This window comes from Lonchura striata, chromosome 14 (genome assembly GCF_046129695.1).
Source record: "Lonchura striata isolate bLonStr1 chromosome 14, bLonStr1.mat, whole genome shotgun sequence".
In the NCBI taxonomy this organism is placed as follows: domain Eukaryota; kingdom Metazoa; phylum Chordata; class Aves; order Passeriformes; family Estrildidae; genus Lonchura; species Lonchura striata.
Window position 1 is genome coordinate 11,639,227 of NC_134616.1, and position 25,427 is coordinate 11,664,653.

Sequence of the window (25,427 nt, forward strand, 5' to 3'; positions counted from 1 at the left end):
TTGTAGATGACCTTTGTACCATCTTATGCAAAAAACCCACCAGATGTGTTATTTTGGATCTTCAAGTGTGTAAGTTCTAGCCTTCAAAAAGGAAACTGCTTTACTGTCATGTAAATAGAGCTTAGTTTTCAGGTAGGCTCAGTATGAAGGCAAAGAAACCCCACCACAGACAAAAATAGCTAAGGTACAAACAAACAAAGCCAAGGTACAAACAAACAAAAACCCCAACAAAACCAAATGTATAATGAGAATTTATTTCTTGTTTTGCATGTAATTGCAGAACAACACTAATTTATTGTTAGAATACAAGTTATTTGAAACTATTGTTCTGAGATGTGGTAGATATGGTTGGGGTTTTTTTGTTTTTTCATTTTTTTTGCTAGTGAAAATGTGACCCACATTCTGAACTGATGTTCTGTTCCTTTTAGAGCCTGCCAGTGTGCTGGGAAGTGCAGTTCATGCTGGGGAGCTGGCAGGCAGCCCCTGCAGGTTATTCTCTGAGTGTTGTCAAGGGCACTGTGATTGCATGGGGTGGTTAAACACCACCTCACCTGCTCCTGGGGGAGTAACTCCTTCCTCTCCCTGTTCAGCCTTTTTATTTTTAACCCTTTCAAGGCACTTATGACATCTGCCTGTTACAGGCAGCATTCCTGTTGTGTCATGTGCAGGACCAGTCCCTGCCAGCCCCACCAAGGGGTCTGTGCCAAGGCTGTTCCTCAAAGGCTTTGCTGAACTGTCATTGACTCCGAGGCTCTGAAGATTTTCAGTGGCAGAAATCTTGGGCAACTAGGTCAGTATTTAGTAAAGAATTGGTTTTGAATCCCATGTTTCTCTTGAAATGCCAAATTACCAATTCAGTTTGAGCAAACTTAGACCCTGTTCTTTCTCCTTCCCTGGGGCCAGCTCTTTGTGCCTTTGTCAGGGTAACTGCACAGAGTTGCAGGTTAATCATCTAGTGGCATTTGCCATTCCTCCTCAGGGCAGCTAAACAACTCCAATCTTCCCTCACAGCTGAAGCTTTCTAGTGGCCCTGGTGTGGCAGTTACACTCTGCCTTTCTCTAGACACACCATGCCTTTTTAGGTAGAGGGCCTAAATATAATCTTACACCAGATATACCTGAACTGCATTTTATTGCTCTTTGAACTTGTTTCTTCAGTCTTCTAAGGACGATTTTAAAATTCTTAACCTGCTTTCTGAAGAACTTTCAGCATTCTGGAACCCTCAGTAGTACATTAACCTCTCTCTCAAATTTCAGCCCAGCACAAGATAAAAAGCATTTGTAACTATCACATAATGATTTTGAAATTATTTACTATCTCTTCATCTGCATCCTGGTTCTTTCTTTTTAATGCAAAAATTAAACATTCTTGCTCATTCTGTTTCTTCTCCACAAGCTCTGTCACAAAAAGGATTTAGAATTCATTAAAATGAAGGATAAAGTTCTTGCCCAACTCCCAAGGTATTTGCAAATAATCCCCCTATTTGAAGGCAGCCTGATGTAATCCTTCCCCTTCCTCAAAGGTGCTTGAAGAGCTGATGATGTAGCAAACTGCATTCTGCAGTACATTCACCTCTAGTTCATTCCTTACAAGAAAACCAGGCCTGGTTTTTCATTACCTGAAGTATGGACTCAATGCTGCTGCTTTGTGAGAGAGACTCAGTTTTAGACAGAATGTGAGGCACGGAATGGGAACAATATAAAGATCTTCCCAAAACACAAACTTGTTGAACCATTTAAGTTGTATTCCACTTTTGAAATGTTAACAATGTGTTATGTGTGTACATATATTTTGAAAATAGCAATCCTCAGTCAACCAAGACACAGAAGATAAAATACACTTCATATAAATACATTCATGGTTTAAAAAAAATAGTCTTAGAACCTGCTGACAGACTCAAGTGTAAGTATCTTTCTTACATGTATTTCACTTTTGTGATACTATTAGGCTGACTAAAGGCTACTGAATAGAGACCAGTTTTAAAACATGACTCCAGAACCAAGTAATTTTAAAAGTTGCTACTGATATGGGAAATATTCCCTGTTGTCAAAAAACAACCATGTGTATCTTAAAAAAAAAAAAATTTAGATAAGCTATTTCCTTGTTTCTTTTAGTGACTCTTGTAGTTCCATGCACAACTGGATACCAGCACCTTTGTATACCAGATTTCCTTTCTCTCTTTCTCTTGGGGTTCTTGGAAGGTCAGCTGGCAGTGTTCTGCACTAGCAGAAAAAGTTATGCATGGTGAAGTTTGAAGTTGGTCCCCAGGAGAAGGGATGCTTTACTTCAGGAGCATAGAGCCATCATTTAATTTTGCCAGAGTCTATTTTAACTGGAAAAGAAACATACATATACATGCAGGAAAAGAAAAACTTGTCCTGAAATTGCAAGCTCGTGTGTTCAAGAGAAGCAATGTACAAAATCTTTTACTTTCTGTACAGTGATGATACCAAATAATTTTTTTAACCATCATATACACAACACAAATGTTATGAATAGAAATCTATAAATACTTTCAAATGAATTTGCAATATAGAGCAGTTGAGGGCCACAGCTGTACAAAATGTAAGCAACATATATAAAATTATTAAGAAAGTGCAAAGTAGAACAGTATCAAGAGCCTCCATTTTACAGCACTTATGGTTCAAGTGTGAAGAGCTGAGAGGGATGCAGGAGTTCAGTTACAATTCAAAAGGAGACACAGTACAGGATTCGGCACACAAAATGGTGATCTATTATTAAATTATATCTTTCTCCTTCTTCACTTCTATGACTTCCAGTTAATAAGAGAACATTTTTATAATTAATTTCTGTAGAGTGATTTGTCCCTTTTTACAAGTTTCCAGGAAACAAACGTTCCCTGGCCACAGACTACTTTTCTGTAGGTAAAACAAGACCAGACAGGGAAACTCCTGTTGGTTTCTGGATGCCTTATCATGCTTACCACAGTTAAAAGGTGAACAGAAATACCTTCCATAAAGGAATGCAGACATTTAAAACCTGATCCTCTTAAGTTACATCCAGTACTCACATGTATGTGAAGGTCTAGAGAATCATTGCCCTGAAAACATCAACCACCTCTCAAAAAAACCCAACAAAACTCCTCTGAGTTTCAAGTCTGTTTAGAGACCACTGCCTATCAGTTTCACAGCTGTTTGCCAGTCCAGATGCAGGTTCTGCATTCAGGCACTGATTTCTCATCAGCACCCCCAGAGCTGTGCAAGTCTTTGTTTTCTTTTACACTCCGTGTCCAGTGGAAAGCTCTGCTTGAATTAAAATGCAGTGGCAATTAAAAACCTGTTTGGTGAGTTGGAAGTTGAAATAGTTAATTCAATGCTCTTGAGTGAAATTTCTTATAACTTGTTTTTAGAAAGCTTTTCAGTTCACCTTTATTTCAGTAAGTGTACTTTCTATTCTTTTGTAGGCACTGTAAATATTCAAGATATTGATGTGCAGAAGAGTCCATCCATTTTCAAGCAGTGCATTATTAGTAATCTCTAGCAAGTTCTTGGCTACTGCTGTTGTCTTGGTTTTGTTTTTAAATAGAGAAGGGTAGACATTAGATACTCCTTTTCCCTTCTTGCTAGAGGGAAGTATCTTATTACAAGTGTCTTATTATGACAGAATAATCACCAAAATTACATTATTTTTCCCTCTTTGAGATATAGGCCAGACTTCAGCACAAGTTAAAGAGAAGTTGTAAGCAGTCTGAATGTGCTAGAGAAACAATAAAATTACCTGGTCACACTGCTTCGCATAATGATGTCTGTCTCAAAACTGGAGATGATCACACAAAACTCTATGAAGACCATCAGTGTCTAATCTGCTAACAATTAAGAATTTGGAGTCTAAGATATTCTCTGTTTTACTTGATAGAGATTATAGAAACAGTTGTCCATTTGGTGGGGTTTTTTTGAACGTGTGATATCTACAGTACACACAGACATCCAAAACTGAGGCATGAGAAGGAACCAGCTGCCAGGGCAGCAGAGCTGTTATTTGCCTCCATACATTCTCTCAATGTCGTTGAGGTAATGGTTTTTCAGTTCTTTCCTTTTCAGCTTGAAAGCATCTGTTACCAGCCCAGTCTCGGGGGTCCAGGGCTCAGGGCTTAACCGCACCTTGATGGGGATTTCAAACCTTTCTAATTTCACTGCAGGGACAAGAACAAAGAAAAGCACGACTGTGATTACAAAGCCAAATGAAATACTGATTCATGTTCCCTAAAAATCTGGTCAGCACCCTGTAGCTTGTATAATATGCTGTCCTAGTTCATGAAATAACCTTACAGAAGGACCACAGGCAAATTTCATCCTGTCCCAACATTGGGTGCTGGTTAGTGTGTAAATACTCTTATACACTCTGTGTATGACAATGCAAAATCTAAAGCCTGAAACAAATGACTGAGTAGCCCGAAGTTCTGAGACTACTACCACAAAAGCATACACTGAAATCTACAGCTGTACCTTCACTACAGGAATGGAATAACTAGTTAACTCAGACTAGCTGGGCATGCTTCATATTTCAATTATAATTAAGTACTTGTGCACTTTCCCTGGTTGAATGTTTCTTTCCTATATTTTTCATTCCTAAAAGTCTGTTTAGAGTACAAAACAAAGGGACTTCTTTGTATTTTTGTTACATTAGCCACTTACTTTCCCTTCAGCTGGAAGCAGTGGCTTGGCACATGCACAACCTCACTGCAACCAAGGCTGCTTCTCTCCTTGCACAGGTAATAGCCCAAGAGGGGGGAGCAAGGGAGGGGGAAGGAGGGAAGGGCAGGAGCAGCAGGAACAGCACAGGGAGCTGCTGCATGTGCCCAGTAACACTTGGAGTTTGCTACCAGCTCCTGCAGGTAGGCTGGGAATGGGATCCACAGCCATGGACTTGCAAGTGAATTCCAGCACAGCCTCTGGGGAGCAGCAGCTCCTCTGCCTTTCTAACTTCAACTGCTATCAGGATGTGCTGCTGCCTCTCACTCAGATGTGTGCCTGCTCACAATGAAGGTGCACCTGCTCTGCTAAGAATGTAGAACTACCTCTTAAAATTAATTTTGAAAAAAGTTTCACATAAATTAGTTGTATCTCAATAGTAGATTACTATCTAAAAGGCAGAAAGAATGTATAAGCAAACTGTTTAAGTACACAAAGCTATATGGATAGTAATTTGCCCAATTCCTGATAAAACCCCCCAGGATTAAAGTGTTTAAACCTAAGCCTTAACCATATGGGTTGATTTTCTTTTTCCCAAGGTAAGACTTAACAGTGCCTTTCATTCTTGTTTTCCCATTTTCAAAAGGCAGATTCTCCTCTCTGTTTGAAAGTGCTTAGAATGTGCTTAAGTGCAGCTTTTACTGCTTCCTTGTATGAAGTGCCAAATGCTTTAGAGACTTTCTTCCCCATTGAGTTAGTTCATTTTTTGTCTTGTAAAGGACTGATGACACTTTTGATCATTCAGTACCACAGCAAGGAGTAGCAAGCTTTTAAGCCTCTAAAACCACAAGGATCATGTCTGTTCAAAGCTGTAGGGAACAAAGTTGTGTGGGGAAAAAATGCTTTGAAATCTCTTGCTTAACCAGTTTTCTTGCCAGCAAATGCCTTGCAACCTTTCTTCCAATTAATGGCTCTTTTGGACCTTATTTTAACCACATTAGACAAGAAATTTGTCTCCAGAATTTAGCTGGAAAAAACCTTCAGATATTTTGTAAAAAATACAATCAATACAACTAGATTTATGTCAATTCCTGGGATAATACACAACAATTTTGTGTGGTCTTTGCCTCAATAAACCATTAAGTTTTGGCAGATACAGAGAAACTGGAAGGAGGAGCAAATAAGCCCCCATGGCCAGCAGGCTGTGCTGTGGTACTTACTCTTGTTTGCCACTTCTTTAATCTCTTGCAGTATTTCTGCTTCCATTGTAGGATTGTTACAAATGTCCACCCAGCTTCCACTGATGCCTTTCTGCTCAGCCAGTGCTGTCAGCTTCTTCTGGTTAGGGACCACAAAACTGATCACGTAGGACTGGTCACTACACAGAGTGGCAAGAGAAGGAAGGAAGAAAGGTTCAGTCAAGATTTCCATTTCAGGGTGTAAATTACCTGCTGCTGGACCCACAAATGCCCAAGTTATTCCACCGTACAGAACCCTTCTTGTGCATTAAGTCTTCACAACTGAAGTCTTATCAAGAAGATATTCCAAGCTGGTTTACAACATTAGGTTTGATCAGAATGAGGCTTTGCTGTCATTCCACTCACACATGTCTCAGTTTAGCTCCCCAGCTAGACCTGGGGTTTAGCCACTTCTCTGCAGCTCCCCCTCACATAGACAAAGAGGGGAATATATTTGAACTAATTTCCAAAACTCACTGGAAAGCTTTGGATCAGGTGCAAAGTGTCCAGATTAAGTTTTCACTGGTATTCTGACAGCCAGAACACATGCCAAATGTAACAATACATAATGATATATACATTTTTAGGGAAGGGATGGGATGGAACAGAAGCCTATCAGGATAGGAGAAATGCCAGCAGAAAAACAAGTAATTTCTTTAGTTTTTAGGGAATCTGGAAAGCTGTGCTTCTTCAGACATGTTTGTAACTTGTACTCTGATGGAGAGGGTTATTAGAAGGAAACCATGGAAAACTAGAGTTGGATTAGACAAGTGGAACAGAGCCTGTACTTCATGTTTACTCTAAGTTAATACCACTCTTACCTTTTGGCATAAGCACAGATATTGTCAATCAATGGGCAGTTCTTCAGTGCTGCCTCAACTTTGCCCAGAGATACATATTCTCCTGCTTGTAGCTTTACCAAGTCCTTCTTACGATCTAGAATCAGGGGAAGGGAAAAAAAGAAAACTTTGCTTCCTTTAAACTTAAGCATTTCCACAGACTCACCTCCATACATACCACCTGCATATTTTGTGCTACACCAGATCTTAAAGGACAAGTTTTAAAGCAGCTAATAGCTGCCAAATAATAAAATTTCTGTAAAAAATGTTCTAGCACTACACTACTTGTCACACAGTTTGTAGGAAATTACTCTGATTCCAAACCTTAATTCTTGTATTTATTCTTTAAAGTCCATGTGCTAAATTTAGATGATGGTAATGTCACAGGAAATGGCATCACTTCCAAAATCTTACTACAGCTATGAGGACTTTTGGAAATGTGTTTTACACCGATTCTGTAAATAGGTAACCTTAAGTAGATTAGTCCAGGCAAAGCCAACAGTATTAATAACATGTTTGTAATTATGGTTAGTCAATACTTTGTAATATATTAAGGTATCAAAAATTGAGACCCACCTATGATCTGCAGACACCCATCTGGATGAAATTCCCCAATATCTCCTGTACAGAACCATCTCTGGCCATTCTCATCAACAGAAAACTCTTCTGTTGTCTTCTCTTCATTTTTAAAATATCCCATGGAGACGTTGGGTCCACCAATTATAATTTCTCCTCTAGGATTAGGCTTGTCTTTATTAGTATAGCCTCCTGAAAACAACACAGTCCCAAGCAATTATTTTAAACTTATATATACTTCTGCCAAGGCAATACTTTGAAATTTCAGTTTGAAGCTAAAGCACACTAACTGATGACTATTATCAAAGAAAGAACAATTTCTTCATATGCTACACCTAGCTAAGCAGATAGTCAAAGATACCAGGTAGGCAGAGGCTAAATGAATTAGTAAAATCAGAACAATTACTACTCTTACCTTCTTGCCAGTCTCTTAGTTTTATTTCACAACAAATAAGAGGAGCTCCAACTCTGCCAGTGCTATAATCAGCAACTTAGGGAGAAAACAAGAAAGAAAACCAAGATTTTTTGTTATTTAAAATATGAATAGGGTGTATCTTATCTCAAGTTACTTTACTGCAGAACTACAGCTGCAGTTTTGACTTGTTTTAAAAAAACTAAGAATGACCAAACACCCTACATATTTCTGAATTTATGTATTTCCACAGGTGTTTTAACTACCTTCTGTAATGGTTCCAGCTCCACATGTTTCTGTCAGTCCATAGCCTTGACCAACAGGACAGCAGAAACAGATGTTCATGAATCTTTGTGTTTGAGGCGAGAGTGGTGCTCCTCCAGAAAGCATCATTCGGACATTCCCTCCCAGCAGGGCCTTTACTTTTTTAAACAAAAGTCTTGAAAGAAGGCAAAAAGAATTAAAAATTATTCACTTAGCTCACTCTTAAGAAGACACAAACCTCCTTCCTTCTTTCCTATCTGGAACCCCTAAAAAAATAACTTTTTCCCAGAATTTAGTAGACAGCAGGGCTAATCCAAACCCATTACCTCTTGTGTAACACTTGAGGCAGAGTTCCTGTAACTTAAACATTCCAATTTTTTCACTTAAAAAAAAAGCAGTGCAATGAAAATGAACCAGCCAGCTGTTTGGAAGATTAGTCATTACCATGAAATGTCTTAGCAGTTTCCAATAAGAACTTGGACTACCTCAGTTACTCATTAGGTGCTATTTGCATGTCAGACGAGAACCGTCTGACAGCTCAGAGGATCATTCTTTTAGACTGTCCTAACAGATCCCAAGGCAAAAGGCACCCTTGGCCCCTGAATGCTACTTACATGTTACACAGAGGTGCATCATATCCCCTCTTGATCTGCTCCAATTTGTAGTCATAGCCTATCTTGAACAGAGTTCTCTGTATATAGTTCATCTCTTGAACTTTACTCATGACATTTTTGTAAATTCTGTCCATTATTTCCTACAGTGTTAAAAAAAAAAAAGGAAAATCACCACATGGGACAGACTAGCGTGTGTAAATCAAATCCCATGTCATAAGTAACCACCCCCTCATTATTCCTTCCTTTAAAATGGATAAGAGTGGAAATCTTTGCATCATGGGGGTAGTCAGTGCTTATGTGCAATGCTTTTAACATGTGATCGATAAGCCAATTTATAGACCACTGCAGCTTGGAGCTATTTATACCTGAACCTGTACTTAAACTGTGACAAACTGATTTAGAAAATTTAAAATTCAAGTTTAACTCAATCCCTTTGCTAAAGGTTGGTAAATTCCCCTCAAGGCGTGTCCTGCTTGGGAGCGCTGATGCTGTACTTTATCCACAGCAACTGTTAAGTGCAAGGGAATAAACTAAGAATTTATTGCACCATTTCCTTTTCCACGAGAGCTCTTCAACTTTCAGAGAAATGTGGTTGCAGTAATTCTAATTATCTGACAAACATCCACCACAATTCTGTCACAGACCAGGGATTAATTCCCATTAAAATAATAAGCTTATGGTCACCCTAATACACAGAACCTAAAACATTGTTCAGGCTGGTGAAGTATTTAATAGAAGTTTTCTTGCTGGACATATCTGCTTCTGCATACTTACAGGCACAGCTGCCATCAGTGTAGGCTTAAGTACAGTACAGTCTCCTTTGCTTCCCTTCTTAATTTTACTTGACTGTAATAAGGAAAATATGTCAGTTAATGAAGCAGAAAACAAAACAGTGCTTGAAAACTAAAGGGCTAATAAAAGGAGGAAATATATTAGCATAATTTGTTTAAATATCTTCTGTTCCTGTGTCGTTTTGCCCTCATTGTTAGGAAAGAGTAATGATTAACATCTATTTCAACCAAAATACTCAATCTTTTACAGGTTAACTTTGTTTATCTTTCTTTTACTTCCTCCCTCTAGTACTTGCTTTCTCCTCCATCTTCCTTTGGGAGCTTGTTTTGCTTGATGCAAATCTCTCTACAAGCAAAACATATAGAGGTATCTATTCTGGCTTAATTTACTCTTATTTATCTGAATTGTTAAAGGGAAAAAGGCAAGAGACTAAATAGAAGATCTGCAATAAGTGGATAAAGAACTGATAAAGTGAGACCAAAACTTAAGATCACTTTAAACAGTTCAGCTGATCTATTAAGAGCTGTTCTTACCCTGTTATCCAGTGGATAATACTACAGGCAGTTATTAGGATTGCTTTTAGATTTCCTAAGTATGATAAAAGCAAAGTTTTAAATAAAATTTATATGGTACAACCTACTGCTGCTGTTCATCAAGAATGTTAATTTGCATCATTTTCTGAAAAAAATTTACATTTCTGAAGTGTACCATATATATCAGTATTTCTTTACTGAAGGAGGAAGCTGAGCAAGGAGAGAACAGGCTGCAAAAGCTGAAGTTTGCTCCCCACCTTGCTCTGCTAGCCCTCACCTGATCTGAGAGAGTGAGAGGAGAGGAGTAACCGATCCTGCAGCCGTAAGTGATGCAGGAAACTTCTGCTGTCAGTTCTAACACATGGGCCAGAGGCAAATAACCAATATAAGTGTCCTTGGGTCTGGAAAAGAAAAAATAATTAGCCATGAGTCACAAGTGGACTGAAAATACCATTTAACCATTTTGTTGTGTGCTTAGTTATTATTTTTTGATTGACCTGGATCCCAGGTGAGCTTATTTTCCTGCACACAAGATGGGTGTGATTTCAGCCACAGTATATAAAGTGGGGAAATCTGCCCTTACTGAAATCAGTATAAATTATAGGATTTGCCTTGTTTTCTAAGAAACTCTGATTCCTTAGTCTGATTACTTAGTGAAGTATTAAAGCTCTTTCCTCTCCTTGTGGGAGGTTTCATTTCAGTTATGAAATAATTACACTTTAAAATAATGACCAATGACTTACAAAGCCCTGTCAGTCATCATCTTCTAGGATACATTACTAGAAATAAAGCTGCTTACTGAAGTACTAAGGCTGGTTTCGGAAAGTAATTGCTCAGAGATTTCTCAGCAAGAACCTTAGAGCTGTCACTGAACAGCAGCTTTCAGCACCAAGCCAGAACTGGGTTTATATCCTCTCACAACAGTTGTCTGGCAACAGGGCTTATTTCAGCTATTGAGCCTTTTGTGAATGCAGAGACAAATAGACACTTCCAGGAAAAACCTCCTCAAAACATTAATGTGAAGGAATCTGCACTTGGTTTTATTGTTGTGAGTGCATCATTTCTTACTTTTCTGCTCTTTCAGTGAGCTGTACTTGAGCAGATTCTGCAGCACGTGCACCCAGAGCGGTGTCTCCGGGTCACTGAAGTGTTGGGCTCTGACATGCTTACTAAACTGATCCTAGGTGCTGAAAATGTCTAAAAACATTTCCCAAGTTGCACTAGAGGAGGAATCTCTTATCTAGTGGTATCCTCTGATACTCAAAATGTGCAAAAATCCATCATAGGCTTAGAGCTAACAATAATAAAAAAAGCAATACCATGTGAGGAAACAGCTAGAAGGGCGTCTTTTTCAAGCAAGGGAAATTCACACACACAAGACGTTATTTCTTACAGATTAAAAAGTAGTGGCCTCACAGTAACATGAAGAAACTTGTTAACACAATGCCAGCAGAGACTCTATAAATGCGACACTTTTGGAGGTTGTTTTATCTCTCTGTGCACAAGACAACAAAGTGTTTCTTACCCCAATCCAGGTATTCTCTCACACTGTCCTGTCATTCCAGCTATTAAGTTTTTATGCATCATCATCACTCCTTTGGGTCTCCCAGTAGAGCCACTGGTGTACATTACTAAAGCCAAGTCTGTAGGAACAGGTCTGCTTGGCAGAATGCTTGCTACAAAATTCAGGAGAAAAGCTGTTATTTATTCTTATCTACTTTCTAAATTATTTCTGTAATTAATCAATGTGAAAATGTCTGTAATCAGTGTGAAACACGTCCTTCAAGGATGGCCAGCATAGCAAGCTGTTGCATAGTCAGTGCTGGAGAAAGTTGTCATCTAGTTCTATGAGGAAGAGAGGGAAGGCAAATTTTGAAAGGAATGATGAGTATTTGAGCATCTACACAATTTAGGTGACACTTTTGTCATTGTGGTTTATAGCTGACTGAAAGTTTCATAGAAGGAGCCTTCTGAAGACCAAATAAAACTGTCAAAAGCAGCAAAGGGAGAGAATACAGTGCTGATCATAAATAGCAAGTTGGGTGAAAAAAGCAAAAAAAGAACACTTCAAAAATCTGCAAGTCAGATTTTCTGTCCATCAGTCTTTCAAAGCCAAGGCTATACAGGTAAGATTCCTTTTAACTCCCCTCAAACCTCACCATTAAAAAAAAAAAAATAAATAAACCTTCCACAGGTAAGCTGCAGGTTTAGTAGAAAAGTAGTTAGCTTAAAACACTTGACTTCTGATTTTCGTTTTAGTCCTCTTTATTCTTAGGATGACAAGCACCAACTTCCATGGCTTTCACAAGGTCTGCAAGGAAGCAGGCTTTTCAGAGACTAAGCCCAAGAAAAAACACCCATTAGGGTCACTGCAGGTCTGTATCAGCACCTCAGGCTGATCAGAGATAAGCAGCTGTAATGAATGTGTGTTTCCCAAAGCTCCTTTGCCAGTTTATCTCCTCCTTTATTCCAGAGAGAGACATGGTTAATTACAGACTGCTGATGTAAGAACAGATCATCAGGGTTGGGTTTTCCTTACTTAAAGATGTTTACAGTCACTCCTGGCTGCCCAATGGAGCAAGGAATGTAACTCTCATTCCTCTAGCCTTAAGTGCTTTTTCTCCTCTTTTCTAATAAAAAATAGTGACAGTAAGATAAATAAAAGATAAGAGTAGCAGAAAATGAAACATTAAACCAGTTTCTATTTCATTTCCTAAAACAAAGATGAAGTATTAAATAATTCTGGTTATGGTTTAGAAGCAAAAACAGTTTTATCCTGATATACGTGACACATGAACAAAATATATGGTTTTTGTCTATTTAAAGGGAAGTGGAATATGAACTGGCAACTTGCCAGTGCCTTTGTGGGTAACAAAGGCCATCCTTTTCTGGGTGGGTGGTTTTCTGCTACACATCCCTCTTAACCCAGGTGCTAACATTGCTTGATTAGTCAGTCCTCTGTGAAGTTATTCACTTACAGTTTTCTGGTTTAGCTCCCAGCTCTTCTACTGCCTGCATGCTATGAATCTCCACATTTTCAGGGTATTCTGATTTATTGACAGTCTTCTTGTCCACATAAATGATACGTTTCAGACAGGAGACTTGTGGCAGTGCAGTCTACAGAAGAGAAATGAAATGTTTAGTAGTGTACTGACTGAACTGTAGGGTTGCTTACAGCAGATGAAGGTAATACCAAATTAATTACCTTAAGTTTGCTCTCAAGGAGTTCCACACTCGTGACCAGATATGATGCTCCACACTCGTTGAGACCATAGGTCACTGCCTCTTCCCCCAGCGTGGCATAGAGAGTGACAACTGTCACAGGGATGGGAGAGGACATGAAAGAAGGGTAAAAGTAAAACTAAATGCAAAAGCTCTTGCTTTATCTTACTGAAAAGTACTCAATTGGGAATTTTCTAATTTGGAAATAAAACAGCTTTTGATTTTTCCACATCAAAAATTTTATGGCACAAGAGACTTCTGGAACAAGGACGACAGCTGGGCAAGAAGCATGTCCTTACCAAGAGCGTGGTCAATTACTGGAACATGGTTCCTAGAGAGATGGTTGATGCCCCAAGACTGTCACTGTTTAGGAGGCCTTTGAACAATGCTCTAGAATGTAACTTTTAGTCAGCCCTGAAGTGGTCAGGCAGTTGGAAGGAACCTATAACAGTCATCTACATCCTCCCGAAATAATTCTGCTTTTTCTATTGCAGAAATTATCAGAACAAACCTCAACAAACCAAACCTCAACAATAATGTACAAAGCAATCCCAGAGTAAGTAACTAAGAGCAGATGTTCTGCCCCTGAGCTCTCTGCAACCACAACTCAGGAGGAGAGGTAACACTCAGACAATACAGGGCACCAGCTTCAAGCTGGCACAGCTACAGGCAGCTCTTTGCACACTGTCAGCTACTTTCCTTGCTCCCATGGAATTAGTGATGGCAGCAAGACAGAGAATCAGGCTAAGGAATCAGACTGTTTTTCACACTGCCAGATTATTTTTAACCCAGACTGGCTAGAGGAATGCCATTAAGTGCCTCCCAGCCACAATAGAGTTCACCTCTCCCCATTCTCTCTCTACTGAAAAAAACCCTCCTTTAGTATCATTTGCTCAAACTGTAACCTCCAAAGACCATTAAAGGAATTTAACAGTGCTGTGAGATAGGGTTCACACAGCACAGGAAAAAGAGGAATGTTATACAGCTATTTCTTATTGCCTTTCAAAGTATAGGGATCCAGACCAAATTATCCATAGTCTCCTACTTCAGTAGCAAGTTCATCTCTTCCACTACTGCCCCTGAACAGGCTCTCTGCACACTCTACTGTATGATCTACTCCTCACACAGGCAGCTACTACTGCTGCTAAGAGAAAAAGAGACAGCAGAGTGCAAGCAAAAAAAAAGGGCTGTGGTTCACAGTGTGTTGTGTGCAAAATGGGCACTGGAGTGCACAGTAACCACTGCAGCTCACCATTAGAGATTTCTGACAGCTTGAATTAAAAAAAAAAAAAAAAAAAAAAAGGAACAGAAAACCCATACATAATTGTAATGAATTTGAGTAGCTTAAAAATGTCACCAAAACAGACTACCCACAGACTATCATATGATTTTGTTTACCATTCTTCTCTTCTGATAACTATTTCATCTTTTGGATGTATAATTTAGGATACAGACACAAAATACTATAAAAACATGCCACACTTTGTGGGGAGAAATGCAACTACTGACATCTTAAATGCAACTATTAACATCTTAAGAATATTTAAAACTACCTGAATAGTAAGTGGACTATTCTATCATTTTAACATTTAGAACGCAGTACAATAAAATAATTAAAAGCAGTTTCATAAGTATGGCAAGTTAATTTTAGGGACACCCACAATGCATACAATTGATTGAAAACTTCTAGGAATCAGACCATCAGCAGAGAAAGTTTGTGAAATTCTCATGTCTCCAATGACAAGATTGGCAGAGTCAAAGTACTTAACAGCCAGATCTGTGCTGAGAAATGGTTCTAGAATACATTAGAAGTAACCAAGTTGAGCACTCACGAGGGAAGTTGTACTTGAAGCAGGTGAGAGCTACAATCATCCACTCAGCTCGGGTTTCACAGAAGATGACCACTGTGCTTTTCGGGGTTAGTCCCAGGGCAGTCAGTCCATTCCCCAGGCGAGTAATTTTCTCGTTTACTTCTTCATAGGATAGCCATCTGTAAGTTCCTAGAATTAACTTGAGAGAAAAAAACAATGAATTTTCATGGCAAGAAGATTCTGGTATAGCTCTAGTGGCTGATGTGAGTTGGTGCATAACACCATGAGTACACAGTCTGCCATTCATTAAGAAATTGCTTTCCTTTTACTTCAAGTAGAATAAACAGTGCATCCTGTATATTCTGTTATTCCTCACCTACCATAAAATGAATGATTTATTAGATGATGACTGAGGAAGAGCTCCAAAGGGACATGCGTTGTTGAAGCAAGTTACAAAGCAGCTCAAACCCAAGTCAGAATTAAGTAAAAAATTTTAAGTTTTACCTTCTTGAATACTTTTCCATTTGGTTGCATTTCATTTTCTTCACTCAGAATTTCCCTGGTTCCAAGACAGTCCTTCTTCCCAAACTTTGCTAAAGCATGGTCAAAGAGCTTGTCCAGTGTGTCTGCTCCAGGGATGTTTATGTTTGCTAGTGAGTCCAGGTGAGTGACAGAGCGGTAGGGGCTCCCTGGCTTGTCCGAGATGGGTTTAGCTTTTAACCGCTTTGCCATAGCCTTTTTCTTCTTGGCATTGGTAAGAAAATACCAGGGAATAAATACCAGCATACTGTACAACCAGATTAACAAGTACACAGGCAGCAAGAGAATGGCACACATTTCTAGCCTAAATTTCATTGTGGGTATTTAAAAGAGAAACTCTCTTATGGAGTTCTGAAGCAGACAAGAGCAAGGCAGCAGTGCAGAGTGGTGTAGGGAGAAGCAACAGTAGGTGAAGCTTAGGAAGTGCTGATTCAGAGCAGCTGCAAAATTTTAGTAACCTTTGAGAGCCAACAGTGGACACCTACGGGCGAAAACCAGTGCCAAGCAGAGAGCAGGAAAAAGAAAGAAAAAATAATTAAATTAGTAATATTATAGTTAATTAGTTTTAGTCCTTCTAAGAGCTCACTTCAAAAGCATCACTGCACAATAGAGCAGTGAACTGCTCTGGGGATGAAAGAAGATGAATCTTTTCCATACTTGTTTCTTGCATTCACAAATATTTACTCTTCACAGACTTTCCCCCACTATTTCTGTTTGAATAGTTCAGGGCTGTTGAGATGAAGTCTGTCCTTCACTACATAATATTGTTATTAAGCTACTTGAGTAATGATACAATTGCGTAATTAAGGGAAAGGTCAACACTTGTTTTCCCACTAAGTATTTCTACTACAGAGAAAAGGCACAGCAGATTGCTTTACTGTTTTTCAAAATATTCTGTCAACTTCTATTCAGATTAAAATGTATCTTGATATACTCAAAAATAGTATATAGGCTCAAAAGTCTACATGCTATAATCTAAAACTATATAATATTCCAAAACTGCTGTATTATCTTAGCTCCAGCAACTGCATTTTTAATCTTCTACTTTTCAACTCTGAATGTCAGACTCTTGTAAAGGCATTATGCAGATTTGCCTTTCCAATTTCAAAAAATATTTCAATACGTGCATTTCAAACTCCAAGTATGGAAAACAGAATAAAATCTGACCAATTTAACTAAATTTAAAATAAAGTACAATTTGGCAAATTTTGTCTGCATGTCAGAAATCTTTCCTCATTAAGGAGAACTGGGCATAAATAAGGACTGGTGGTGAGTGGGAGAAAAACAAAACCATCACAGCAAACTCCAGTCATGGCCAGCCCACTGGCTAGGACAGTCTGCCCTGGCATGTGAGACAGGGATGGTTATCTTCACCTGGCTGCTGTGCAGAACAGCCTGCTAACACACCACCCACGCTGCCACAGAGGGGAAAGCAGAAGGCACAGGTGCACCAAGCCAGGGCAGAACCTCAGACAGCAGGAGCCAGTGACACTGACACCATCAGAGCCCAGGCTGTCACAGGCACCATCTGATAAACAGAATGGATGAGAATAGGCAAGTTCTCAGGGCTCCGTCAAGAGTTAAAAGAATGTAGGCACACCTCAAAATACACCTTTATTAATATATTTGCTACCCTCAGGTGATAAGGGAGGCTACAATTAACATTTTAGGTTAAATAAGACAACTGCTATTTATAGAAGACAGATGTCAGTTAACATGTTGGTGGGTTATTTAATGAGAATTTCAATATAAGCAGTTGTGTTGTAGCCAATATCAACAGCTTTAAGGTAATGTAAGACTCCGAGATCTGCAGATATTTAAAACAACATGACCACCATATTAATTTTGTAATTACAGCTACAGAACAAAATTACTGTTGAATGATAGTATAATAAACTAAGCTAAACTAAACTAAGCTCAGACTTGTATGGATGAAAGTATTCTGCATATTACTTTTTATAAAAAATGAATGCTACATTCTTTTCAAAATGTACATGTTCATTCTGCTCTGGTGAGCCTCACCATCAACCTCAGCATTAAAGAGATCAGTTTACTTCCCAAAGCTCCAGTTCTCTAAAATGAAGTACTATTGGTTTATAACACAAATCTTGTATGACACTTTCATCCCAGTTAATTCAGTGCTCCAAAAACAGCAGTTGAGTCCGTATTTCAAAGAGAAGCCAGCCATGGCTCTAAGACATGGTAAGGAAATGGCAGGACACACCCATGGTTACACATAATGCTACAACTTAAAATAGACCCCAGGGGGAACTCTGGCTGCTCCTCACCTTCCAGCAATGAACATATGACCAAGGCACACTGACTTGGATAAAAAGCAGAGTTGTTGGAGTACTGCAAAGCATTTAACACAATGAGACAGTACCACAGTTTTTCTTTGGGCTGCGTAGGAGCTTGTTCAGAAGTGGTGCTACTATGAAATACTGCTGGCTAATAACAAAGAACCAGCTAATTTAGGAAGGGAAGTGAGGAAGGTTCCATTGCTTTCATTTTGGAATTTCAGGTTAATTTGTAATACTTTAAAAAGTGTTTATAAAAACAGAAAACTCAGCTAATTTGTATACAGTTGGAGTAATTTAGAAGAAAATCACATTTCTATCCTGACAAAAATCAGTTGTGATTCTTAAAAGACATCAATTGGGAATACTTAGTGAGTCCCAAAAATACAACTGTGGTTTTTTCCTTAGAACATGCTCATGCAAAACCTCACACACACACAAAGGTGTACTTACAAGGGATCTCCCAGTGATGACTGATATTTTTTCAGTGTGGATTAGATCTATAGTAAAACAGAAAAACATATTAGAATGTGGGAATCCTTGGAATTTTCACCCTACTGCCCCCTAGGAAGCACAGGCTATGAATTCAGACAGAGGTGTAACACAACCCATACAAGGGAGGGCAATTACAATACAGGAAAAGATTAAAACTTCCAAACTACACTGGACAGACAAGAGATGAAGCTGCCAAAAAGAAGCTTAACTTTTATGCGATACTACTTCCTCCCTTTCGTATTTAAACATGTTTTGAATAAAATTATGAATAGAAGCTTAAGGCAATTTAATTACCAATGAAACGCAGGAAGAGACTTTCATATTGCATACAGTCCATTCTTCTGACTCAAGGCAGAACAAGAAGCACTTTGTCACTATTGATAGATGAATATCAGTAGAAACACAAACTCAGGACTACTCATGGCACTTATTGCCCAAGAGAACATGAAGAGGATTTGGGGTATTGAGGTAAGAGAAGAGTTTCCAGAACAAAAGCATGTTTATAGAGGCACTGAGGCCTCACTGGTCTCATGACCAGTGTAATAAAAGATGGCTGTGTGTAACTGCAGACATAAAGCTCCAAGAGGTCTACCGCAGAAAGCTTTAACTGATGTTTAACCCAGTTATATTTTAAAAGCCTTCCCCCTAAGTCTAAGATTTTAATCAGTTTTTACAGACTGAAACAGAGTTAAATGTCCCTTGCAAAATTCTCCTACAAAGATTTTATTTTGAAATACAAAGAAGAGAATGTTTTTAGAATGTTTTTAGGGTTACTGGCATTTGCATGTGGCTGTATAAGATTTTGATCTATCGCAGGATAATCCCAAACTCATGCTAAATAAATATTTATCATCTCTTAAATATACCGCATATAACAGACTGACATATTCCATGCAAAGGTACCTCCACACCAGTTGTATTCAGTTAGAAGCCAAACTTAGCTACTCAAATTATACCTTATGCCTTCAATCTCCTACTTAATTAGACTTTAAGAGAAAGGATGAGATGCAATGCTCACGTCAATGCAACATCAAGGACACTTCAAGGTAAGGCAACTACATATTACTGAAGTATAACAGTAATGTTCTTCATAAATTTCCTCATTCCTTACAAATAAAATTTAGCATTCAAGAACAATTTCACAATAAGATAAAACTGGTATTTAACACTGGAATATTTAGAATAGGTAATATTTTCCATTGGTTTACATAGCTTATTCTTTCTCTTGACTGTTGAGCAGAACTAGCCTCTTGAGATGCTTATCTAGCTGTTTTGGAAACAGCAGAGCTTCCAGTTCTTGACACAGGAAACGCATGTTCCCAGAACGAGCAGTGTGCGTCAGGCATGACTACAAGAAAAAAAGAAACCAAACAAAAATGGATGTTGTTTCTATCTATGAGAACATAGATAGCTGGTTTTCTTAAGAATTTTCCTCTGGTGAATCAGCTTCTATCAATTTGGAAGTGGTCTGGAGTTCATTTAGCATTTGCAGCGACATGTTACAGTGTACATGCTGCAAACCTCACTCATGAGGTAATGTTTCACTTACGGCTTTTATACACTGGGTGTTTACAAAAATCCTACAGGCCAAGTTTACTCCTGACTGACACTGTACGTTATGGGCTGCCAGAGATGGAAGAGATATTATCTAAGTATAATCTGACTTTTATATCCTTAAATAAAAGTTTCAGACAGATAATATACAACTTTCTACTCCTGTCCTGTAGCCAGGGTCATAGAACAGAGTTCTGTTCCAGAACATGTGCTTTGATTTCAGAGAGACATCCCTCTCTTCCTATTTTAACTCAAATCTAAGAAACAACTAGCAATTATATTTTTTAATATAGGAAAAAACCCTTTTAAACCCACAAAAGCTTATGGGACTAAATAAGAGCAAATGTGTATGGGGGACAGAGAGAGGGTTTATGCCTCTGGAAGTGACTATTCTCAGAAGAGGAAATGCCCTAATCTCTGTATTTGACTCGCCAAACTGAACAGAATCAACTTACTCAGCATTTACACACACTACTAGCATTTTTAGGTGTAATTCAAAATCGAAGTACCTGCACTAGAAATTTTATCCTGTGCAGTTTAATTTTAATAAGGCAACAAATTATTAGCATCACTAGGAAAGGCTTTAATTAGCCCAAGTCCAAAACACTCCAAAGGCTTAATAGTGAAAGTAGATCAACAACACTGCTTACAATCCTTCCTCTGGTGTTAAAAAGCTTGCCAGGGATCCAATTTACTACAGAATCACATGTTTGGAAGAAAACACAACTTCATTTTCTGTCTGCTTCAAACATAGTGTTAGGAAAGTCATCTAGTAAGGAAGATGACATTAGAGAGGAAAAGGGTTGTGTTCTAGTTTGTGAAGAAAACTGGAATCTCCAAAGCAGATTGGTTTTAGTTTAAAAGCAACACCAGAGGAAGTCTGGTTCCTTTGCACCAGAACTCTTGGAGCTCTTGCCAGCTTCAAATGGAGACACAATTCTGACTTTAGTGTAAGAGCTCAGAGCTGGCTCCTGTCCGGAAGTTCTGAAATCATCCAAAACAACCCAGTATGAGTAAGTAACAGCCATTTCTACATGTTTTTCTCCAGCATCCAGGCAGATCTAAACATTTTGGTCACACCACCGTGAGCATTCAGGATTTGTAACTGGAAAAGTGGTTTTATACAGTAAAGAAAAAAAAAAAAAAAAAATTGAGTTGACCTAAGTATGTGGGTGTTTAGTTAGTCAATTTTTGGAAAGGAATTTAGTTGGTACTCAGTCATCCTGAATTTATTCCTGTACAGGACAGAACAAGGCTGAGATTTGAAAAAGAGATGATGAAAAAGAGATTACTCCAAGGGTAAGAAATACCACATAGCAAGGAAGATGGAGCAGGATAAACGAACGGGTGCACACTGCCAGGCTCTCTAAAAGTTTTGATTTTCCACATTTATACCTAACACACACAAGAATGAGAGAACATTTCCACAGCTGAGAAGACTGTGATGAAATAGCAGTAAGAGTTAGAAGGATCTGGTGGCTAATTACAGCTTAGTTGGGATTAGAAAGATTGAAGGAAAAGAAACTGAAGGAAATGATTCAGTTTTTATATCATGTCGGTGCTTTTATAAAAACAAACTCCAGCAATATTAATGCAAGTTACTCATAGGAAAAAAAGTTCATGAGGTCTCATTTTTCTTTCCTTCTCACAGGCAGATTTCTACATGTTTTTCTCTTGCACATTTTGGTACATCACAAAGGGCAGTGAAAATCCAGAGAAAGCCTAACCAAACCTAACCAATTTTGAGAAGTACTTCTGTGTTCTGGCAATGCTCAACTTTGAGCTTCTACTCAGCTGTTCAAAGCTGAGAGTTGGAGAGCTCTCACTATGCCTGTACAGTGTAAATACTGGTACCTATATCGAAACAAACAAGGAGAGGGGAAATCAGTTGTAGTGGATCCTGATACAAGTTTAAATATATACATTCTACTTGAAATAGCAAAATCACAAGTCACCTTAGGAAACTGTGTTTCTCTTAAACTGCTACTTAAAAAATACTGCTGCTTAATACAATATTTTACTCAGCTAATAGCAAAGCTAATAGTTCAAGAAAAATGTACAAGAAGATATTACTGTTGTCTTTTATGTTCATTGCTTCTGCTTACTACTTATGAACATATATGTGCTTAAAGTCAATCAGAAAAAAAAAATCCATTTATAAATGTCAAAAATCTATTTCTGCAACAAGTACTGTAGTGCAAGCCAGCCCAGCTACACTGACCCAGTAGTTCTCAATTACCTAAGAGCTGGGTGTGAAACTCTCTCCTAATTGTAACATGAGTGCAAGAAAATATTTGGTGAAAGGGTAAGAGCTGTTTGCATGGCCCAAAGGCAGAAAACATTAAAGGCCAAGGCAAGATTTCACAACTGAAAACTGTCCATTGAGAATGCACTGGGAAAGTACTTCCTTCCTCTGACCCACCTTGCTCCTTCCCTCTGTCCCACCTTGCTCCTTCCCTCCAGCTCTACCAGAAGCTGCCCTGGGAGTACCCGAGGCTGTCACTGCAGCACTGTCTCTCCTGCAGGCTGTACCCAGCCTGCTCACAGCCTGGGCTGCACAGGCTGTCCAGTCACAGAACCATAGAACGTTAAGGGCTTGGAATGGACCTCAAAGCTCATTTTGTTCTATGCCTCTGCCCTGGGCAGGGACACCTTCCACCAGAACAGGCTGCTTAGGGCCCATCCAGTCTAGCCTTGAATAATTCCAAGGATGGGGCATCCAAAGCCTGCTCCAGTGCCTCACCACCTCACTATAAAGAATTTATTCCTATTAGCTAACCTAAATTATTACCTAACCTAAATTTTCCCTCTTTCAGTTTGCACCCATTCCCCCTTATGCTGTCACTACAGTTCCTCACAATGAGTCCCTCTCTGGCTTCCCTGAAGGCCCCTTCAGGTTCTGGGAGGGGCTGTGAGGTCTCTGCACAATCTTCTCTTCTCCCAGCTGAACAGCAGCTCTCTTGGCCCATCTCCATAGGGGAGGTGCTCCATAGCAACTCCATGGCCTCCTCTGGACTTGCCCCATATCCTTCTGATGCTGGATACCCCAGAACTGTGTGCCATAGGCCAGGCTGGGTCTCACAAGGGCAGGGCAGAAAATCACCAGTCAATCTGAGTTACACACAGCACTGTGAACGCACTCACTGTGACTGATGATAAACACAGCTGTTTCAGTATCATTTTTTGTAGCAAGGGAAGTGAGGGACATCTTTCTGTTCCACTGGCATTTTAGTTAATGACTAGGCTAAAATCTGGTAGCTTGGACAGTGGGTATTCCAGAAAAAGATGGAAAAGGAGAAAATGTACAACAGAAAAATACTGTTATTACCAGCATCTATAAAATATACTTAGACTAAAGGGGAAAAAATACAAAGAAAATACATATTCTATAGTAATAACGAAGTATTTCAGTCTGATGCCTCAACATATACGTATGACAAATGTTACTCTGCTGTTCCAACAGCAGAGATAAATGTACTGTTTCCACCCAACTTTTTTAAACAAGGACACAAAAAGACCAGCAGTACAAGCAAGGACAAATTTCAGAGGACGTGGCCACAGAAGACTTCAGCAAAAGCTCTGTAAACAGCCAAGGAAGAACTGATAATCTTCCCTCCCACGCACAGTAAATATACTATGGACAGACTGGCTAGGTCTGTGTTTAGCTTGTGTTTCCACAAGCATTTTGCAGTGGAAAGGTTGTGACTTACATGACTCTGATGATCCAGCTAGTGAAATTTATCATCATCTTTTACTTTCCAATTCTTTCTCAGTAACAAACTACTTCACAAAAAGAGAGTGTAGAACAAATCAATTTGAGACTTACAGATGTAAAGTCCTATTTGCCATATCTTCCCCTGCGTTTTCAGGGCACAATGAAAGTAAATAACTGATGTACAGTTGGTGCCTATATAACTTATGTCAGAGTTACAAGGTGCTTATATAGCTTGAGTTGTAAAATATCAATATAACCCGATATATTTATATAACCTGTAATCAGTATAAGCTAAAAAATGACTTTTATATATCTGTATAAACTGAATCATAACTTTTATACCTATATAACCTGATATAATGTATATAACCTGAAAAAATATCTATACAATGTAATGGCTAACTAGTATACACTATACTATAACTTGTATATGGTTAATTAGTTGCTTAATGCTGAATAGACAAAAACGAAGAAAAAACTCACCAGGTGGGTAGCTTTAGAGATAGGTAAGTATAGTACTAATGAGAAACTGGCAAATATAAAGCCAATTAGCCACCAAATAAAGAATTTAGACCAATTAAGACCAAACAGACCAAGGAACAGCTTAACTGTGCATGCTCCTAAGACAAAGTTGAAAAGTTCAGATGCAAAGGACTTTGGAAGCCTTTACCAAATGCCAAAGACCCCCCATGACCCCCAAATTGGGGAGGCACAAGCACAGTGCAAAAGAACTGTATAATAACCATGAGGTCACACTATGTAAATTACTTCTGGTGAGTATGTGATGGTGTTGTAGTGACACTGAGCAACACTTACTGTATAAGCACATCACAGCATTGACAAAGGTGGGTGAATGAGGAGGAGAAATCCCCCTCACTCCAGCACTGCAGTAAGCAAATACCTGCTCTATAGACACTGCTATGGGGTTTTATTTCCAGCCCATCTTTTGGGCATCACATTGTTTTAAAGTTTGCAAAGCCAGATGTAATATTCCTGTTTCGGCTTATTACTGGATACTGCAGATAAAAGTTACATTGATATTTTCTAACTCATTTTTTGCTTCCAAATGCTAGGTGTTTCCCTGGCCTGGTGATGTTCTTCTTTATCTATTTTCAGATATTGTTAGCACTACAAACATAAGCATTGAAAAATGTTTTGTTTAAGAATTCTTAAACTCACTATTCAAGGGTGCTCATCTCCCCCTCTTATGCTTCTGATGATCATTTCCTTTGACGATGTAAGGAAATTAGGATGCCAGGTGTTTTTTGTTTTGCAAATAGAGATGAAGAAAATAATCTCCCTGGGTGTTTTTCAGAATTTGATTCACAGAAAATGTATTTACGCTTGTCCCAGTTCTAAGTATAACTCTCTATTCCTTCTGGGAGCCTCTTCAGCTTTCATTTTGGCAAGAAATGCTGCCATCGAGTTTACATTTACCCTCCTCACTTTTCAGAAGCTCCATCCTCTCTCAGCATTCACATTAGGGTGTTTTCTTCTCAGACATGGGTCATAATTTAGGTAGTGAAATTAATTACATACACAAAGGAAGAGGGAAGAGTAAATGTTCCTCCTTGTGTACTGCACCAGTAGTCTGGTGCAAAAAAAGTGTACTGTAGGCTGGGTGAGATTTTTCTAATATTTGTAGGAGTTTTCCAAAATTCTGTAGGGACAGTCAACAAGAAGAGCACTAGAGCTAGAAAATACACCTTCCTTTTTCCCTAAGGAGCTCACATTCAAATGCAAATTTCTCCCTTTTTTTGACTAAGCAAAAAAACCCCACCATATTAGGCTTTCTTATTTTCCATTTGAAGAAATTCTCTCATTGCAGACATTCTGATGTACAGATGACTGGGTGTGCACTTCAAAAAATAC

The 25,427-nt window shown here is 38.8% G+C and overlaps 1 protein-coding gene across 6 annotated transcripts in view; it reads right to left on the reverse strand.

The window, feature by feature from the left end:
- Positions 1 to 238: 238 nt before the first annotated feature.
- Positions 239 to 25,427, reverse strand: part of ACSL4 (acyl-CoA synthetase long chain family member 4) — a 35,381-nt gene continuing 10,192 nt past the window's right edge. For 2 of the 6 annotated variants that reach the window (XM_077786552.1, XM_077786553.1), the window contains 15 exons: positions 18,245 to 18,291; positions 15,459 to 15,695; positions 14,976 to 15,153; positions 13,127 to 13,236; positions 12,900 to 13,038; positions 11,447 to 11,597; positions 10,199 to 10,322; positions 9,371 to 9,442; positions 8,597 to 8,736; positions 7,985 to 8,157; positions 7,722 to 7,796; positions 7,307 to 7,498; positions 6,713 to 6,827; positions 5,874 to 6,031; positions 239 to 4,154 (listed from right to left, as the gene is read on the reverse strand). In XM_077786552.1, coding sequence (XP_077642678.1) covers positions 3,997 to 4,154; positions 5,874 to 6,031; positions 6,713 to 6,827; positions 7,307 to 7,498; positions 7,722 to 7,796; positions 7,985 to 8,157; positions 8,597 to 8,736; positions 9,371 to 9,442; positions 10,199 to 10,322; positions 11,447 to 11,597; positions 12,900 to 13,038; positions 13,127 to 13,236; positions 14,976 to 15,153; positions 15,459 to 15,686 — 2,013 coding nt within the window. In that variant the 5' untranslated portion in view covers positions 15,687 to 15,695; positions 18,245 to 18,291 and the 3' untranslated portion in view covers positions 239 to 3,996. Of the gene's footprint in view, positions 4,155 to 5,873; positions 6,032 to 6,712; positions 6,828 to 7,306; positions 7,499 to 7,721; positions 7,797 to 7,984; positions 8,158 to 8,596; positions 8,737 to 9,370; positions 9,443 to 10,198; positions 10,323 to 11,446; positions 11,598 to 12,899; positions 13,039 to 13,126; positions 13,237 to 14,975; positions 15,154 to 15,458; positions 15,976 to 18,244; positions 18,292 to 25,427 lie in introns of all 6 variants that reach the window. The other 4 variants (XM_077786551.1, XM_077786550.1, XM_021547845.2 and 1 more) reach the window with 2 other exon arrangements.